Raw genomic sequence first — 20,720 nt, 5'->3', positions numbered from 1 at the left:
AGCCACAGCCACAGTGCTCCTGGCACTGTAAGAGATTTGGGTGTGTGCCTAGTCCTCACTTTGCCAGAAAATGGAGGCAGTAGTCATGTTACCCCAGAGCAGAAGTGGTGATTGTTTCTAAAGATTTACTTTTATTTACTTGTTTTTAAGATTTTCTTTATTTTGCGGTGTGTGTGTGTAAGTATTTTGCCTGTGCATGTGTCTGTGCACTGTATGCATGCCTGGAGCCTGAGAGGCCAGAAGAGGGCATCAGATCCTCCGGAACCGGAATTACAGATAGTTGTGAGCCACCTTTGGGTGCTGGGACCTGAACCCAGGTTCTCTGCAAGAGTAACAAGTACTCTTAGCCACTAGGCCAAGTCTCCAGCCCCTCAGAGCACTGTTTGAAGGATGAGCTGCTACATAGCATATACCTGCTCAAGGTGAGAACTTCATATATGTTGGCTGTTGGCAGTTCCCGATCATTTGAGTGCCTGTGTTAAGTGCAGGGGACGTTGTTGAGAGCGGTTGAACACCTGGTATCCAGTCCCTGCAAAGTCAGTTTGGGAATAAACAGCTGAACTACAAAATCACTGTTAGGACAATGCTAACTTCAAAAATTGTGTTCTGCTCTCGCCTACTATCTAGCCACTTCTAACTAATGCATGGGAAGTCAGTGATGGCCTCAGTGAGGAAAGAATCCAAGAAGAGTCACAACCCGGTAGAGAGTGTTTGTCGAAAAATCAGAGCCATTCGGAAGAGAGAGGCCCTTTTGAATCCGATTCAACAGATTGCTAAATGCAAGTCCAGCAGCCCTGACAGTCCACAGTCTAAAACCAAGAGAGCCTTTGGGGAGATGCTGGCGAGAGTGACTGCTACTCATGTTCCTGTGCTGGACTCCCACTTCTCAAGTTCTGAGAGAAGGCACAGCCTCGCTTCCCGCCCTGAAACCATGTCCTCAAGAACCTCGCCCAGCTCTCCTCAGGACGGCCTGGACTTGGTTGTTCTGGAGAGTTCTGCGAACTGCTCACAGCAGAGGCTGTGGAGCGACCAGCATCCTCCATCTTTGGAGTCTCAGTCTGGCCGAGGGGGATGCTTCCCCAGCAAGGATTTAGGTGGTAGCTGCAGTATGAACTCTTTGTGCACCTCAGACCTTGGCTTTCTTCGCAGCTCTGAGAGGGACACTATGTTTTCCACTCCTTGGGATCAGGTGGTGAGAAAATTATCTCTGAATGAGGATGGTAAATAATCATGCTTTAAAATATTTGCTCCTGCCAGGTGTGGTGGTGCACAGCTTTAATCCCAGCACTTGGGAGGCAGAGGCGGAGGTGGAGGGATCTCTTGAGTTCAAGGCCAGCCTGGTCCACATAGTAAATTCCAGGGCAGCCAGAACTACATAAGAAGAGACCCTGTCTCAAAAAAATAAAATATTTGCTTCACATCTGTGTAGCATGAATCTTAAGGAGGTCTTATTAATAAAATCAAACCTGAGGCCAGTTATTGGGGTGGATGCTGGAAGATCAGAGAAGCAGAACAGGCCACAGCTACTTTACCTCACCAGTTCCTCAACTGATCCTGTTTCCTCAGACTGGAAGCCTCTGAGTCCTCATCCAGAATGAATCTCAGTTGAACTGTGCTGCTCCAAAGCCTGAAAGCTTAACCAGCCAAAATGCTTCTAGTTTCTGGTCCTCATGCCTTATATACCTTTCTGCTTTCTGCCATCACTCCCTGAGATTAAAGGCTCAGTTTCTAGGATTAAAGGCATGAGTCATCATGCTTGGCTGTATCCTTGAACACACAGAGACCCAGGTAGATCTCTGCCTCTGGAATGCTAGGATTAAAGGCGTGTGCTACCACTGCCTAGCCTCTATGTTTAATATTGTGGCTGTTCTGTTCTCTGACCCCAGATAAGTTTATTAGCATGCACAATATTTTGGGGAACACAATGCCACCACACATCTGCTTTTTAGTATGCCTAAATTTAAAAAGCAAAACACTTCATGCACTTGAACAGAGGTGTCTGTTCCCTTCCTGGATTTTTACTTTTGATTTTTAAGTTGGTATACAAAGCTATGACCATTGTCACAGCAGTTTCATACTGGACATTCACATTGTCTCCTCCCCCATCCCCATTTCATTTAAAACACTTTTATGTTTATTTTTTGCATATGAGTATTTTTCCTCCATGTATGTGTATATATATCACATGTGTGTCACAGCCTTGGAGGCCAGAAGAGGGGATTAGATCCCCTGGAACTGGAGTCACATGTTGGGCACCAGTTACGAGTCACCACGTGGATGCAGGCAATAAACTCTGGGTCCTCTGTAAGAGCAGCCAGTGCTCTTGAACACTGGCCACCCCTCTATGCTTTCTGTTTGAGGTGTGTGTCTCTCCCCTTTTTAAAGAAAGCCTGTATTCTGTACACATATACATAAAACCCGAATTCTCACTGTTATTTGCAACCACACCATGTGGCATTCTTCACCAACCTGAAATAAATGTCACTCAAGTCCAGTCTTCATGTGCGTTCTCCTGAAACAGCTCTTTAACTTTTTTGCATAACCGCAAAATAGCCCTAAGAGACTGTGGGTTCTGGTTGGGGTGTAGGTCAATGGTGGGGTTCATTCCTACAGGCCTTGAGTTCAAACCCAGCACCCACAAACGAACTCCATTGCAGGAGCCAAGGAAACAGACCATGGAGGAGGTAAATGTGTCGGTCCAAGACCTGGGGAACTCCATGTAGATTGTTTCCAGTCTCATGTGTTAATAGGCAAAACCTCTCAGGATGGCACATCCCTAGCTGTTCCTGCTTCCTCTCTATTCTTCTTTACAATTCTCTTCTAATGTGTGTTTGTGTTTTACCTGGATGCACGTGTGTGTGATGCACGTGTGTGTGAGCCACTCATGCCTGATGCCCACAGAGGGAAGAAGGAGCATCAGATGCCTAGGAACTGGAGTTACAGATGTCTGTGAACCACCATGTCAGTGCTGGGAACTGAACCCAGGTCCTCTGGAAGAGCAGCCAGTGCCCTCACCACTAAGCCATCTTGTTTTCTTAAAATTTCTTTTGTAGGGCTGGAGAGATGGCTCAGTGGTTAAAAGCACTGGTTGCTCTTCCAGATGTCCTGAGTTCAATTCCCAGCAACCACAGGTTGGTTATATATACCATCTATAATGTTGGGAGTACACACAGACAGAGCACTCATACATAAAAAATACATAAATAAAATTTAAAATTTTCTTTTGTATTTTACTTGTTACTTCACAATACTCTTTAATATGGCAGGGCTATAAACCCCTCCCCCTGAGTCCCTACTCCTTTATTTTGTTTTGAGACAGGGTCTCACTATATAACCCTGGCTAGCCTGGAACTTGCTTTGTAGACCAGGCTAGCCTCTAATTCACAGAGCTCCACCTACCTCTGCCTTCTGAGTGTTGGGATTAAAGGCATGTGTTTTAGTCTATCCTATGACTAAGTTTAATGTGTGCGTGTGTGTGTGTTGCTAGGGGTCGAACCCAGGGCCTGCCTCCTCATACGGACAGGTGCTATAACTCTGAGCTGCACTCAGCCCCCAAAACCACTTTTAAGAAATGATCTGTTGAAGATATCAGTATTGCAAGCCGGTGGTCACTGAAGTAAAATGTCTTCAGACTGACACTCCCACGTGAGAGATGATTACCATGATTCCAAAACAATTTTTCTTTCTTCAGGGTTGAAAACAGAAAGTGAGGGTATCCAGGCAGACGGAGCCTACAGTGCCCATGGGACCCATGGAGAAGAATTTCTGGCAGGCGTTTTTCAAGAGTTGGACACTGAGCACAGAGGTGAGCTGTATGAGAGGCCCCACCAGGTCATCTTCCCGAGGGAAACAGTTTGTGTGGGACTGTGTCCCCATGTCTTCACACGGGGTGAACACAACCCCGTCTGAAAGTGAGCCCAGCCGTTAGCTCACGGCTGTTTCTTTATTTCAGGGACTTCCCTGGTCACTGCTCAGAGTGACTTGTTACACTTCAGAGGACTGGTCTCAAGAAATAGATACTTCAAGTATATGAAACTACTCTCCAAATTTAGCTTAAAAACTTGTAATTTTAGCTTTTCACTTCTGGGTTTTCTTTGGGGGTGGTAGTTCTTTATAAAATTTCCACAGGTTTATTTTTAGTGTGCAAATGCTTCCTGTCCATTGTAAAAATGTAATCATCTTGGTAACCTTGGTAAGTAAACAGAAGCAGAAAATCAGCAAACAATTTCTTAACTGTTCTTCACGATTAGTTATATATCTTTCCATGGTTTCTTCTGTCAACGTGGCTCTGGCTTTTTTCTAATGCAGAAATGTTTTAAATAATATACAGAGTAAAGAGGATAACATGAAGAAGCCTTACACTGGCCAGGGAGGTGGCTCAACACACAGAGGCCTCAGCAGCATCCAATCCTTACCATCCAAGTTAGGACCCACACGTGGAAGAGGAAAAGCCCTCCGACAAATTTTCTCTGACCTCCACAGGCCTGCCGCACTGCACAATGCGCTTTCTCCCTCACATAACCAAATAAACGTGATATGATCTTAAAACCCTTCATATTTGTGTGTCGTAACCAACAAGGTCTCATTTCTGACTCTCCCCATTTTCTCTTTTGGGCTAATTCTCAGATAGCACATTGCACCCAGAAATATTTCAGTACACATGTCTACAAGTTAGTTGATTTTATTATTTTAAATTTTTATTACATTTAGTTATCTGCCTTGTATGTGTGCATGGGCATGTGCACATGGAGGGCAGAGGTCAGTTTGCAGGGTTCCATGTGCTCCTTCTACCGAGTTGATGGAACTCCAGCCCAAGCCTGCCCGCGGCCAGCTTGACAGGACGGCAAGGGTTATAGGGATTATTTTTAGAAGCATCAGCAGCTCATCCATCAAAAATGCATGTTTCAGGCCAGTGGGCTGGCTCAGTGGGTAAAGGTGCCTGCCACCAAGCCTGGCAGCCTGAGTTCAGTCCCCAGAACCCACTGGTGGATGGAAGGGGAGAACTGGCTCTTACAAGCTGTTCTCTGACCTCTACATGCACACATGTGCACCAACTTACACATGCAAAGGACATAAAATTGAATCAAAAATGTCTTCCAAACTCAGAATGCAGCTCTGTTGCCTGGGAGACACAACCCTAGGTTCAGCCCCCAGCATCACATAAATAGGTGTGGTCACACACACTGTAGCCCACCACTCAAGAGGTGCAGGCAGAAGGATCAGAAACTTAAGAAAGTTTGAGGCTGGCCCAGGATACATGAGAACCTGTCTCAAAACAACGTGTTTCAAAAGTAATTTTCCAGCCGGCGGTGGTGCCGCATGCCTTTAACGCCTTTAATCCCAGCACTCTGGAGGCAGAGCCAGGCAGATCTCTGAGTTCAAGGCCAGCCTGGACTACCAAGTGAGTTCCAGGAAAAGGTGAAAAGCTACCCAGAGAAACCCTGTCTCGAAAAAACAAAAAAGTAATTTTCCTTTCTTCCCCCTAAGGCACAGTAGGAGTCAACAAAATAATGACTTACCTGAGACAAACCACTGGCCGAGACTCAGAAGACAGTGTCCTTGAAGAGCTGGGGACCATGCTTGATCCTGAAAATACAAACCCATGTGTGGACCTGGACACCTTCCAGGGCATCATGAAGAAGTGGATAGCTCACTATATGACCAGGAGGTGAGCAGAGGTCCAGTGGAAACACCCCAGGGCAGCCTGCATCACCTATCACTGTGGTCCCATGCATTGATTGTACTGGAGGACCCTCGGGGGTGGGGGGTGGAGAGTGCGGGCTGGGGGACCCTGGGGGGGGTGAGAGTGGGGCGGGGGGCCCTCGGGGGGGGGGTGAGAGTGGGGCGGGGGACCCTCGGGGGTGAGAGTGCAGCTGGGGGACCCTGGGGGGGTGGAGAGTGCGGGCTGGGGGACCCTCGGGGGGGGTGCGGGCTGGAGGACTTTGGGGGGGGAGTGCGGGCTGGGGGACCCTGAGGGGGTGAGTGCGGCTGGGGGACCCTGGGGGGATGGAGAGTGCAGGCTGGGGGACCCTGGGGGGGAGAGTGCGGGCTGGGGGCCCTGGGGGGGAGAGTGTGCGCTGGGGGACCCTCGAGTGAGAGTGCAGGCTGGGGGACCCTGGGGGAGGGAGAGTGCGGGCTGGGGGACCCTGGAGGGGGAGAGTGCGGGCTGGGGGACCCTGGGGGGAGAGTGAGGGCTGGGGGACCCTCGGGGGTGAGGAGAGTACGCGCTGGGGGATCCTGGGGGGGGGGGGAGAGTGGGGCGGGGGACCCTCGGGTGAGAGTGCTTGCCGCTCAAGATGAAGGCTGGAACTCAAGTTCCCAGCACTCCTGTAAAGAGAAGAGTGTGGCTGAACAGGCCTGGAGCCTTTGCACTGTACGGCCACGTGGAGACAGGGGGATCGCTGGGTCTAGCTAGCTACCAGCCTAGCTCTGGGGTGAGTGAGAGATATTATGAATGAATAAGGTACAGGTGACAAAGCTGAACACTTAGTGTCCACACACCCATTTGTATATCTGCACACATGTGCCCTCAACACACACCTAAACAAAATATATTTTGAAAAATGAAAAAATGGAGATAAAGCATATATACCATCTTGCCATTTGCCTTACAGATATTTAGAGTTTTAAACTGCATGCTTGGCATGGGTGTGGATGCTTGTGGAGTCAGAGGGTGACAGTGGGTGACCCACTCAGCCAGCTCACTGGACCTCAGTGACAGAGATTGAAGAGTGGCTTCATCCAGTGTTGAGAGAGAGACAAATGACCAGACTGGCAGAACAGCAAGCTGGCTCAGATTTTATTATTATTATTATTATTATTATTATTTGTTTTTTTGTTTTTCGAGACAGGGTTTCCCTGTGTAGCTTTGCGCCTTTCCTGGGACTCACTTGGTAGCCCAGGCTGGCCTCGAACTCACAGAGATCCGCCTGGTTCTGCCTCCTGAGTGCTGGGATTAAAGGCATGCGCCACCACCGCCTGGCTGGTTCAGCTTTTTAAACAGCCATTTAAGAACACATTCAAAGCCCTTAAAAATGTGTAATATTGTTGAAGTATGATGGCAGATTCCTGTAATCACAGCCGGATACAGAGGCAGAAGGATCAATATTGTTTCCAGGCCAGTCTGGCTTATGTAGCAAGCTCCAGGCCAACCAGGAATATACAGTGAGAATCTGTCTTACAAAACAAAACAACCAAACAGCAGCAACAGAAACAATATCTTTGAGCAGGTAATATATATTGAAAGAAAATAGCCAACCATATGCTTCTGCATTCAGTTAAAGGTTGTTCATGTATGTGTGAGTATACGTGTGAGAGTGTGTGTAGGTGCATGTATGTAGGTGTGTGTGTGTGTGTGTGTGTGTGTGTGTGTGTGTGTGTGTAGGTGCATGAGTAGCTGTGTGTGTGCAGGTCCACAGTTGATGTTTCATGTTTTCTTCTACTTTCCACTTTATTTATTGAGATAATGTCTTTCTCTGAACCTGGACTTCTGCTATGGAATATTATTTTAACTAGGGAAAGATACATTACATTTCTTTATGCTGCAGAATATTACTTTAACTGTGTAAATGTGTGTTACTTTTGTTTATGCTGCAAATGCTTAATGATTTAAGGATGTGTGTTTAATTATGTAAAGATGTGTTGCATCTGTTTTGTCTTGCCTGCCTGAGCACCTGATTGGTCTAATAAAGAGCTGAACAGCCAATACTTAGGCAGAGGGATTGGCCAGGCTGGCAGGCAGGGAGAATAAATAGGAGAGCTCTGGGTTCAAGAGAAGAGGAAAGACGAGAAAAGGAGGCGAGAAAGAGGGAGATGCCCAGGGCCGGAAGCCAGGCAGCTGTCAGCCAGCCAGACATAGAGACAACAAGAAAGTAAGGAAGGGTAAAAAGCCCTGAGGTAAAAGGTAGATAAACAGGTTAACTTCAGTCAAAAGAGTTAGCCAGAAACCTAAGCTAGGCCAAGCATTCAAAACTAATAAGTCTCTGTGTCATGATTTGGGAGCTGGTTGGTGACCCAAAAGAAAAATGCCTGGTACAGACCTCAATGATTCCAAGTAATATACCTGCAGCTTGCGCTGGTCATCCTCCTGTCTCTGTGTCCTGAGCACAGGGATTCCAGGCGGCCAACACATCACATGGCCTGACCTCAGTCATTATACTTGCTAGACAAGCACACTGCTCTCCACCAAGCCATCTCCCAGCCCGCAGTTGCTTTAAAACTCCAATGGGGATGAGCAGAGCACACTTGAAAAACTGGACTGGACTTTGGTCCTCAGGGTCTGGACTCACTGACTTTGCCTTTGGCTTCAGGGAAGGAACAAGGAGTCGATGGAGTGGCAGCTGGGATGACTCTGTGTTTGAACCACAGGAAGATGTGAGACCAGATGGGCCAAGCTGCGAGCTGCTCCAGGATTTCAGGGCATGGAAGAAGTGAGTCCTTCCTAAACCTCTCTTCTGTCTTGCAGCTAAGATGATCCCAGGCATCCCAGATACCCTGTCTGGCTTTGAGGTATGTCCTGGGGACCTGTCTAAGCAAGTCTTGAGTGTCCTCCGCTGCTTTTTAGACACCTCTACTTCCTTCTTGACCTTTCCTGTTTTATTTCGCAGTCCACATTATTAATCATATACTACTATTTGTTTGTGGAAGAACTAACAGATGGCTTCAAATATTTAACTCTTCACCTTCTGTGTTAGAACCAGCTGCACTGGGAACAGAAATTCACGTAAGATTGGTAATCTAAATTAGCTGTTTACTTGGTCGTGAAAAAATATCTCCACTGTGGACTTCTGGGGTGGGGTTATCTGTGACAAGTTCTGTTCAAAATAAAGTTATGAAGTTGATTGTGATTCTTTGGGAGATACCATATGTGTCTCTATATACACAGGCACATGCATGTGTATAATATACACACAGAAATATATATGGACAGATTTGGGTCTTATGTAACCCAGGCTGGCGTGAATCTGAGTGTATATCTAGCTGAGGATGACTTTAGCCTCCTTATCCTCCTGCCTCCACCTCCTGGGTGTTGGGAACCACCTGCCTCCACACCTGGTGAGGAAAGTCTGCAAGGCTATGATAGCAGATACTCATTGTGTATATGAACTATGTTTATGGTATTGGGGAGGGAAAAGGATAAAAAGTCAAGAATATTTATCCCAGTCTGGGCTAACCCTACGCCTGGCTTTACTTAGAAGGGATGGAGGCACTGAAGACCATCCACATGCCTCCTCTCACTTCCAGGGAGATGTCTGACTTAATGACATGTGTTGCGGACCTGCACTCCAACAAGCAGAAACTGGAAGAGGAGAACAGAACATGTAAACTGGCATTAGAAGCCATGGAAGAAGCCAACAGGCAGCTGGCAGAGGACTGCACCAGCCTGCACCTTCAGATGAAAACGTGAGCCTCTGTGTCCCAGCGCATCCTGGGATTTCAGTTTTGCTATTTCATAAACCCTTTAGCTACGCACGATTTACATCACCTGAAGTCCTCATTGGTGGAGTCTCTAAACCCGGGCCATTCGTATGGACGAGGCTGTGCAGGCCGTCACCTAACTCACTCCCATCATGCCAGCAGAAATTCAGTGTCTTTCAGCAGGGACCCCTTGTCCTGTCCCCCCTGTCCTGTCCCCCTGGTACTGTCCCCCTGTCCTGTCCCCCTGGTCCTGTCTCCCTGGTCCTGTCCCCCTTGTCCTTGTCCTGTCCCCCTTGTCCTTGTCCTGTCCCCCTTGTCCTGTCCTGTCTCCCTTGTCCTGTCCCCCCTGTCCTGTCCCCCTTGCCCTGTCCCCCTTGTCCTTGTCCTGTCCCCCTTGTCCTGTCCCCCCTTGTCCTGTCCCCCCTTGTCCTGTCCCCCTTGTCCTGTCCCCCCTTGTCCTGTCCCCCCGGTCCTTGCCCCCCCACAGTCCCTGGAAGCCACTAACGTTCTGCATGTTTCATTGTGCGGGGCCATTCACCCCCACTCTTCCCCCGGGTACTCTTGAGTCGGAGCAGCAGGAAATATTAGATAGAAGTATAGCTAGAGAGAGACAGACAGACAGACAGAAACACAGAATAGCCTCGGGAGGGCCTGGATCCTCATCCATCAGGTCCTCTGACAAAGGCCTTCAAAGAATGCCGGGGGAGGGGGGGGACACAAAAACCCTCCCCCCAGGCACGGCCAAGTGCAGACCCTTCCTACCACCTGGCAACCTTGTCCGTGGTCACATCAGCCCCTTATGTGGCTCTGCTGTGTCAGGCAAACCCGGGCCTCACAAGGAAACTTCTGTGGCCTCCCACATTTCAGGTGAGTGGATTTATAACAATACGTGGTCTTTTGTGCCTGGCTTCATTCATTTAGCACTGTGTTTTAAAGGTTTGTCCATATTATAGCAGATATACTTAATTCCTTTTTTTGGTTGAATATTATTTGGATGTACTGCATCCTCTTTATCCATCCTTCAAGTAACGGACTTTCAGGTTATTTATGCTTCTTGTTTAGTATGAGTAATACAGTAATGAAAATTTGTTTAATGGTTTTATTTCATTTTTTTCGAGACAGGATTTCTCTGTGTAGTTTTGGTGCCTATCCTGGATCTTGCTCTGTAGACCAGGCTAGCCTCGAACTCTCAGAGATCTGCCTTGCTCTGCCTCCCGAGTGCTGGGGTTAAAGGCATGCGCCACTACCGCCTGACATTGTTTAATGGATTTTACATGTACTTTTATGCCAAACATTTTAAATGTCCTCAGTTCTTCTGGGTGTAGTTCCAGCAGTGGGATGTCTGTGTCTCAGAGGAGCCTACAGGAAGTGAGCCACCTTACATTCCTACCACAAATACTCACGAGTCCTTTTCTAGTGGTGATGTTCTCCGCCTCGTGCAAGACAGTGTTGCCTTAGATCGGTGTGTCTGTGGTCTAGAAAGGCAGGCGAATGTCAGGTGAATCCCTGCTCTGTGCTAAGTCCATGCTGAAAACATGGCGGCTGTACAGGTGACTGTTGTCTGAAATGTGCCCTCTAGGGACCGACCTGTGTCCTAGAGAGAGGGTAAGCTGTGGCTCCAGTGAAAAAAAGAACGAAAGAACCACGGACCCTCAGACAGGGTGCCCCACACTGTAAGCACAGACCACAGAAAACTGTCACCAAGCAAGGAGCAATGAACTTTGTATGGAGCCTGCATCCCCAGAGTGGGAGCTGGGTCCAGCTACTAGGACTACAAGGGCTGTGTCCTGGCTTAGATTAGAATGAGGTCTAGCTATGGATTCTCATTTTTCATATTTAATACCATTTTTATTTTTATTTATTTAATAGTAATATTGGTATGTGTGAAGCAGACACACACACACACACACATACACACACACACACACACACACACACACACACACACACACACACACACACACACACACAGTCACGTGCATGCAGTGCTCAAAGAGCCCAGAAGAGGTCATCAGGTCCCCTGAAACTGGAGTTGCAGATGGTTGTGTGCAGACCCTCTCTCCCCCTCTCCTCCCCCTCTCCTCCCCTCTCTCCCCCTCTCCTCCCCCTCTCCTCCCCTCTCTCCCCCTCTCCTCCCCCTCTCCTCCCCTCTCCTCCCCTCTCCTCCCTCTCTCCCCCTCTCCTCCCCTCTCTCCCCCTCTCCTCCCCTCTCTCCCCTCTCCTCCCCTCTCTCCCCCTCTCCTCCCTCTCTTTCCCCTCTCTCTCCTCTCTCTCTCTCTCTCTCTTCTTTCTCTTTCTCCTCCCTCTCTCCTCCCCCTCTCTCTCTCTCCTCCCCCTCTCCTCCCCTCTCCTCCCCTCTCCTCCCCTCTCTCCCCCTCTCCTCCCCTCTCTCCCCCTCTCCTCCCCTCTCTCCCCCTCTCCTCCCCCTCTCCTCCCCTCTCCTCCCCTCTCCTCCCCTCTCCTCCCCCTCTCCTCCCCTCTCCTCCCCTCTCCTCCCCTCTCCTCCCCTCTCCTCCCCTCTCCTCCCCTCTCTCCTCCCCTCTCCTCCCCTCTCCTCCCCTCTCTCCTCCCCTCTCCTCCCCTCTCCTCCCCTCTCTCCTCCCCTCTCCTCCCCTCTCCTCCCCCTCTCCTCCCCCTCTCCTCCCCTCTCTCCTCCCCTCTCCTCCCCTCTCCTCCCCTCTCTCCTCCCCTCTCCTCCCCCTCTCCTCCCTCTCTCCTCCCTCTCTCCTCCCTCTCTCCAGCCCGACTTACACCATTTTTAATGCTCAGTGTAACCTGTACAGAGGTGAAGCTTAGCCAACATTTGTCTAATGGTCAGTCCAAGATCTTAGCAGGGAAAAGAAAATGGGCCCATGAGCCCCTCTGGGGAGGGTTAAACTAATGTGATGCACAGTAGGACACAGATTATCAGAACACGCTTTCCCAGCTGCCTCTTCATAGCTGGTTAGACTATTTCCAGGGCTACAACACTGTAATAGATTTCCTTACCAAACACATCATTCAGAAACTAGTACTTTCGCTCCAGCACTACTGTGCAAACCCTGAGGACAGATACACGTCCCTGAGCTTCCACTGTGGCCCCCATACAGGGATTATTTAAATATCTGGAAGACCACACTGACTAAATCACATTATTCAGTAGCTGGAAAGGAGCGTGTCATCCAGGCAATGATTGGCTTTCAGGAGACTAAATCAGCTGTTCTCAACATGTGGGTCAAACGTCCCTTTCACAGGGGTCGCATATCAGATATTTACATTATGATTCACAACAGTGGTAAAACTACAGCTATGAAGTAGCAACAAAATAATTTCATGTCACCACAGCATGAGGAACTGTATTAAAGGGTTGTAGTATTAGGAAGGTTGAGAACCACTGTGAAAAAATGATCATTGTGTGTGTATGTACTCCCATGGGCATATCATGCGTGTGTGCAGGGATGTGTCGTGGTATGTGCTTTTACCTTCTGGGCCATTTCATTGACCCAAGATTCTAATTTCTTTAAATTAAAACAAAACATATTTTAATACTGTATTTTTACCGTTGAGATTTTCATACACCCATACAGTGTATTTTGATCCTATCCACTCATCATTCCTCCCCAGACTCCTAAAGACAGCCCCCACCCTTTTGTTCTCTCTCTTTCTCCCTCTCTCTCTCTTCACTCTAGATCTTGAGATGCAGGACTTTGTGTCTCCTTTCCCCCGTTTCCTCCCCTGACACACTCCCTCCAATTCTCTGTTTTCTAAGCCCTGAATCTGGTGCATGTGGTATTTTTACTATCTTGGGCACCTGGTTTTGGCCTTTTGTGGTTTTCAGCTTGGGTCCGGAAATAGTCCTGGCTTGCCTTTGAACCCCCGACGGTTAACTTGAGGTTTGCTCACTGCCGCCCTAAAACCTCGCAGTGCCCAGCAAGCTGTCAGGAGAGGCGGTCTTTTGAAGGAGGAGCTGGAGGACCTGAAGGTCACCATGGCTGTGTCAGAAGAGCAGAAGACCATGGCCGTGGCCCAGAACAAGCAGTTAGTAAGTCATCAGGTGGGGCAAGATTCGCACGGAGAACCTGTGACTGAAGTAGGAGCATAAAAGGCTGGGGCTGGGCTTAGGGACAGCGCACTTGTCTGCATGCAGAACCCAGTCCATTCCCAGCACCTTGTGTTCTTGCAAGTGTACACTTGTGTGTACACACACACACACACACACACACACACACACACACACACACATTAGCATACAAGCATACAAATAAATGTCAGAGAAAAAAAAACCTTTAAAAAGTTGTTTTTCTCTCCAAGATTAAAATTCTTAGCCAGATGTTGACTCACGCCTATAATCCCAGTACTTAGGAGGTGGAGACTGGCAGGTGAAGGGTTCAAGGTCACCCTCAGCTATATAGTGAGTTCAAAGCCAGCCTGGACTAAATGAGACCCTGTCTCAAAACCAACAAATTCTTCATAGATGTCTCAGTCATACGTGCTGGTCTGTGGAAACGAAGCAATCCCTGGATTATTTCCCAAAGTTGGTAGGTGAATTCATAAATATACCAAAACTCAATTGAATTAAAAAAAAAAAAAAAAGGAATTGTCACTTCTAAGTGCTTTACAGGTCACTAGGCAGCTTCCTGAAGCCACAGGAAATGAGCCAGGCAGTGGTTGAGAGCAAAAGTCATTTCTAAGCCTCTGCCCAAATGCCGGATGTCCACAGTCGTTGTATAGACCTTGCTAACAGTGGGGAGGGGCCAGTGAGAGTCATCCGGACTTGTCACTCTCTGTAAGTCATGGGGACTCTCACTTTCCAGAGTCAGTCATTTGTGACTGTTGTAAACCAGCAGTGCCGTGGGCTTATCACCTGCTTGAAGCAGATGTGGAGATGAACTGGTACCAGGTCCTGTGTGACAGGAGGGACTCTGCAAAAGCATTCCAGAGGAGGGGCCTAACTGTGGTGTGGTGGGACAAATACTCGGCCAGCTGAAAAGTCAGTCAAAGGAGATAAAGGAGAGACTGTTCCATAGCTTGTGACGGTCCTGCTAATGCTCGAGGAGGACCAGCCACATCAGAATCTCTGGTGGTTTATCTAGAACACTGTAATCTTACACACGTTTTCATCTGCAGGGGGCTTTTAGGCCTCTACCCCAACTTATTTTCTAAACAAAGAAGTGAGTTCACAGAGACACATAGTTTCAGTCATCTTCAGCAGGGATTTGCTCTCTGGGCAGCCGGCAGCCAAGGCCATTTAAAAAGAGGCAATTAGACAAACATTTACTGCATCTGATAAGAGGAGAAGATGAGCAAGCAGCACTAATGAGCAGGTTTTAAAGGTACCATTTCAGCAAACCTAAATTCCAATGACATCAGAAGTCCTGGTCCTTTTCTCTCTCTAAACTGTGCAGACAAAACCTACCAGTGAGCTACCTGTCTTCAAGTTCCAGTTGAGGAATGACCAAGGCACAGAGCCCTTTAGAGTAATTACTTATTTTTATGTAACAATATTTTCTGAGTAAGCTCATAAATAATGAATGTTACAGCTTGGTATTTTACCTTTCCCCTTCACGGAGAGATGACAGCAGAGCCCTAGGGAGTCACTGTCTATGTGCACACTTGACTTCGAGGGGACCACTCTAGCCTTCCTGGATGAAACGCAGGTGGCAGTCACTCCCAAGAAGGACAAAAAGCTTAACATGTGTCCAGTGTCCATTTCTCTCCTCTGATGTCCAGTACCAAGAAGTCCAGTGTTAGAGACATAGAATTCTAACCCTTTGCATTTTATACTGTTTTATAATCTCAAGAGCATATTAAATATATTTCATAAGTAATCACAGACATTCTATGAGATGGAACTAGAAGTCACCACAGCTGCCTCTACGTGTATTTAAAATTTTACTAGAGTGATAAGATTTGGATGGCAAATTTAAAGCAATTGTGGGCTATAGAGCAAGACCTCAAATGGGTGGGTGGGTGGAAGGAAGGAAGGATGGATGGTTGTATGGATGTGTGGGTGGGTGAATGGGTGGATGGATGAATAGTTGGGTGGATGGATGGGTAGATGAGTGGATAGGTGGGTGGATGATGGCTGGGTGGGTGGTTGGGTGGGTGGATGGATGGGTGGGTAGGTAGATGATGGATGGATGGTTAGTTAGGTGGGTAGGTGGATGGGCAGGAGATGGATGGTTGGGTGGATGAATGGTTGGGTGGATGGTTTAGTGGATGGATGGATGTTTGGTTAGGTGGGCTGATGGATGGGTAGTTGGTTAGATGGGTGGGTGGATGGATGGATGGATGTTTGGTTGGATGGATGGATGGATGGATGGATGGATGGATGGATGGATGGATGGATGGATGGTTAAGTGGGTGGGTGGATGGGCTGGTGGGTAGGTAGGTGGGTGGATGGATGGATGGTTGGTTAGGTGGGTGGGTGGATGAATGGTTAGGTGGATGAATGGATGGATGTTTGGTTAGATGGGTTGATGGATGGATGGATGGATGGATGGATGGATGGATGGATGGATGGATGGATGGGTGGCTGGGTGGGTGGGTGAATGGATGCATGGGATAGGTGGGTGTGTGGATAGATGGATAGAAAATACTTCCAGGGTGTCTCAGTGTGACAGGGGAATGCCAGAATAAAAGCAAAGGAAAAGCTCACCAGCACAATAGCCTTGGAGGTTAACTCTGTATAATTTTCATAAAATTCTTAATTTTAATATTTTTTTCAGGAGACAGAAATCAGGACTCTGCTTCTTAAGGTTCGGGCTCTCCAAGAAGAGGTTTGTCAAAACCAGTAAACACTGGAGGAGACAAGTTGGGGTACATGTGGTCAGGAATCTGAGTGAAGGGCATGGTTCTCCAAGTCCCTCTACCTCAAACTTACAGGGTGATTTTTCAAATGATAGGTGTGAATTATAGATAGGGTCTCCCTATCTGAACAGAAATACCTTATTACTTCAAGTAGCCATGACAAAAAGTGAGATTTTAAACGGTTCTCTCCTTCAGCCCTATGAGCTGCTGGGATGGAACTTGCAATGTCGGGCTCACTTTTGGAATTTGGGTTTTTGTGTTTTGTGTGTGTTTGTTTTTGTTGTGGGGGTTAAATCTAAAAAACACTGTATTTTATACTAGAATATTAAGAATGTCAGGGACATAGACTCTCTGGAAAAGAAGATTGAGGAATTATCTGAAACCAAGAAAGAGTGTCAAGTAAGTACCTCCCAATGCCCTCAGCTATTTTCTTGGGTCAAATCGATATTCTAGGTGTGTGTGACATGCAACACCATAACCACAGCTCCCAGTTCTGAAATTTAGGTGCTTCAAGATGTCTGAATCCCAGACAGGGGAATTTCTCTCATTCTGTGTTCTGGAATGAGAGAATTTTAGCTTTAGGGACACATGGTTCAGCTGCTGTGAAGTTATCTTCTCACATGACAGAAGTCAGTGAGCTTTGCTATATTCACACAGCTGGGAACTCTCCCCGGGACTGAAGTTAAATTCTCTTCACATCTCCAGAAGAGAACTCTTTATTGTTATTATTGTTCCAAGCAACTATTAGTCAATTTCCTGTTCATTCTGTACTTACCTATTCTGGATTCTTGACATATATAATTTGTACATGGAATCATAAAGTCTTTCATGACTGGCTTCGTTTGTGATGTTCAAAACATTTATAGACATTATAGCATACTCCAGTACTTTTTTGATGAATATTATTCCGTTGAATAAAAATGTTGCATCCTATCTACTTCAGTTAACAGCCAGTTGAGCCAGCTCCATTTCTTGACTCTTAGAGTAATGTGGCCGAAAGCATTTGTGTACGAGTTTTCATGTGAATATGTTTCCATTTCTCTTAGTTTTATCGTAAGAGCAGAGTTACTGGTTCATGTGGTCATTCTGAGTTTAACATTTTGAGGAACGTCCCTTTTTCCAGGGCAACTGTTCTACTGGCGATCCACCACCAGCACGTCAGGAGGGGCTGGATTTTTCTATATCCTTGACAATATTTGTAACTTAACATTTTTATAATAGTAACATTCCTTTTCCTTTAAAAAATATGATCATAGTACTCATTTTTAATCTTTAATTTTTGAGACCAGAACATTTACCTTATGACCAAACACTGAAATCCTCAAGATGAACCAGATGCTGCAGCCACTGCCCTCTTGGGTTGAGGCCTTGCCCCTTCATGGAATCTGTTTGTCTGTGATAGACGGTGCTAAGGAACCTCGCTCTCCCAGTCCCAGTCCTGTTCCATCCCTTTGTCTTAGCACTCCAGTTGTACTGGGTCTTGCTCTGACAGGGTGGCCTTGACTGCCACTGATGGGGTAGCCTTGACTGCCACTGATGGGGTAGCCTTGACTGCCACTGATGGGGTATCCCTGACTGCCACTGATGGGGTATCCCTGACTGCCACTGATAGGGTAGCCCTGACTGCCACTAATGGGTTAGCCCTGACTGCCATTGGTGAAGTGGCCCTGACTGCCATCGATGGGGTAGCCCTGACTGCCATCAGTGGACTTCTGCAGGTGGCAAACTTTAGAGCCTTAACACAGTGAGTCTCATTGCAACACTTTCCAAACAATGACATCTGCATCGTTGTTTCTGCCACTGAAGCCAAAAGTTATTTTATTTTAAATGATGCATATATATGTGGTGGTGGTGGGGAAGCCTGCCCCTCCTGGTAGAATCCTCTTAGGGACACTGTGCTCTTTTATTTTTTTGAAAGCCACATCCTATGGCTTCACCCAATTGTCTTTCCAGATGCAGTTGCACATGTATGAGGACATACTGCTTACTAAAGATGCAAGTTTGCAAAAGGTAGGTCCTCTCCCCAAGGCTGGGGGCCTTCCAGGATTGGCTGGCTCTGTCCAAACCTGAAGGAAATGGTAACTTGCATAACTTGACCCTTATTCAAAGATCTGGTGCCATTAGCCTGGCATACAACGGTCCTTTATGCATTTGAGGGGGAAAGTTTTCCTGAGTAGAAAAACAGGTTGTCTTGTGTTTGGATAACTCTACTAAACTCTGAGTTCTGGTAGAGTTAGCCATTAGCTACTGCTGACGCTATTTTGATTACAGCAATGCAAACCAGTGTGCAGCCCTTCCCCTTAGGGATGACGAAGAACATGTCCCCAATGATTTGCTACCCTCTTTGGCTAATTGTTAGTTATAAAGGTAGAAACTTATCCTCACAACCTGTGACCATGGCCCCCTCGGTAACACATGGCTCTGGCTTTAGAAATGGAGCTGACAGTGGCTTCCAGAGACCCAGAGAGAATACCGTGTGAGTGAGTTGAACACTTGCAGTGGAAGACAGAGGGAAGAGAGAACTATTCTCCACTTTCCCCTCGCACTAGAAATCTTCAGAGGAGATGTGGAGCCCTCCTGACCCTGGGGTACTGAGCACTGTGCTGTCTCAGTCTCTGTGTTGAGAGTGTCCCTGGCTCTAGTGATGCTGTGACTACGGCCCCCTTGGCTCCCCCAGGCCCTGCATTTCTGCACCCCTACTCTGCTTTCATGAGACAGTGACAGAGCATCTGCCTCACACCATCAGTTGGGGGACAACACTATGACCAGCCTCTCATTGCTCACACCTGCTGGTCTCTGTACCAAACAGTGGTGCTGTGGTGTGTGTGTGTGTGTGTGTGTGTGTGTGTGTGTGTGTGTGTGTGTGTCAATATAAATATTTAGACTGCCCCAGAACTCATAGATTTCAACCTCATCTACCTCCTAAGTGCTGGGATTAAAGGTGTGTGCCACCATACCCAAGTTCCTCATATATTTTTAATCACAATGACTTGTTCAGCTGTCAAATTGTGAGGTTGATAAAAAGATCCCGTAGTTGGGTATCTCTAGTTCTACTGTGGTTCACACTTGCGCTGTAATAAATATGATTTACTGGGCCTATTGCTTTGGGGGGGACTATTAATCCATTCTTCCTTCCAGAAGGATTTATGCATAGAAGAACTTGAGTCAACCATCATGGAATACAGACGCATTCTAGAGGTATGATACAACCTCACAATGTGGGCTTGCTATCTGAGTTTTTCTCTAGTCTGATCTATTCAGACTCACGTGTACATGTCGTTCCAGAATTTACGAGAAGATAAGAACAACCTGGGCCAGGAGTTACAGCTCTTGCAGCACAAACTCATTGTGTGAGTAGAGAGACACTCCATGTTCCTTCTGAGCCTCCACTCTAGGTGGCTGGTCTGCTGCTCTACCAGCAGGGTTTCCTGTGCCTACCCCCATCACTGCCTTGCGTGTGGTGTTGCCTGTACCTTTCTCCACCAGGACTCTGTGAGAGTTTTCTATGGTCCCTCCTGTCTCACTTGGGTGGGGCCAATACAGCAAAACACCCAAGGGCTGGGTGTTTTCTTCCAGTGTTTCCAGAGCCTGGAAGTCTGAGGTCCAAGTGCCATCAGGGTTGGGTCCTAGTGCTGGCTTCTGCATCCTCTATCTCAATATGGAGGACAGAGTGCAAGTAACTCTGTGGCCTCTTTCTAGAAGGGGCTGAGTCCATTGATCTCATGAACCTTATCATCTAGAGTGAATCTCTGCGTGCACATGCCCTGGGTGTGAGCGTGGTGTACTGTCCTTCCCTCTTTCCTGACTACATACTCCTCTCAGGAAAATCAATTTTTTTGTGTGAGAAGGAGTCATTTAGTAGTTCAGGACCCATAGGAGCTAGTGAAGCCATGGAATGTACACACACACACACACACACACACACACACACACACTCACACACACACACACTCTCTCTCTCTCTCTCTCTCACACACACACACACTCTCTCTCTCTCTCACACACACACACACACTCTCTCTCTCTCTCTCTCACACACACACACACACTCTCTCACACACTCTCTCTCTCTCTCTCTCTCTCTCTCTCACACACACACACACACACACACACACACACACACACACACACACACACCCCTGCAGCATACTTCTCTACTGCAGTATACAGACAAGCATACTTCTCAGCCAGGAGGGCGGGGCCGCTCAGCCAAGCTCCAGCTGGTTGTTATGTCAAGACCGCACACATGTACCCATAGCTCCTGATCTGGGACGGGGGACTTGGGGGACAGAATCTAGATTTCTGGTAGAATTTTCATTTAAAAGAAACATTCTTGGTTGTTTTTTTTTAACTTATTCCAAATTTTCCTTCCTTCCTTCCTTCCTTCCTTCCTTCCTTCCTTCCTTCCTTCCTCCTCACTTCCTTTCTTTTTTCCTTCCTTCTTTTCTATTCCTCTTACCCCCCCTCTCATTTCTCCCTCCCTCCCTCCCTCCCTTCTTTCTTTCTCCCTTCCA

The 20,720-nt window shown here is 47.5% G+C and overlaps 1 protein-coding gene across 1 annotated transcript; it reads left to right on the top strand.

The window, feature by feature from the left end:
• The first annotated feature begins 658 nt into the window (after window positions 1–658).
• On the top strand, window positions 659–19,560 carry LOC114708474 (inositol 1,4,5-triphosphate receptor associated 2). Its single transcript, XM_028891793.1, has 11 exons — window positions 659–1,220; window positions 3,692–3,805; window positions 5,488–5,668; window positions 8,310–8,429; window positions 9,244–9,402; window positions 13,321–13,438; window positions 16,125–16,175; window positions 16,528–16,605; window positions 18,160–18,216; window positions 19,345–19,404; window positions 19,492–19,560. Exons 1-11 carry the CDS (start codon window positions 659–661, stop codon window positions 19,558–19,560), a joined length of 1,569 nt encoding a protein of 522 aa, XP_028747626.1.
• Window positions 19,561–20,720: the final 1,160 nt, after the last annotated feature.

This window comes from Peromyscus leucopus, chromosome 3, assembly GCF_004664715.2.
Source record: "Peromyscus leucopus breed LL Stock chromosome 3, UCI_PerLeu_2.1, whole genome shotgun sequence".
In the NCBI taxonomy this organism is placed as follows: Eukaryota; Metazoa; Chordata; class Mammalia; order Rodentia; family Cricetidae; genus Peromyscus; species Peromyscus leucopus.
The sequence above is the reverse complement of the archived record's forward strand: the minus strand, read 5'-3'. Positions and strand labels throughout refer to the sequence as shown.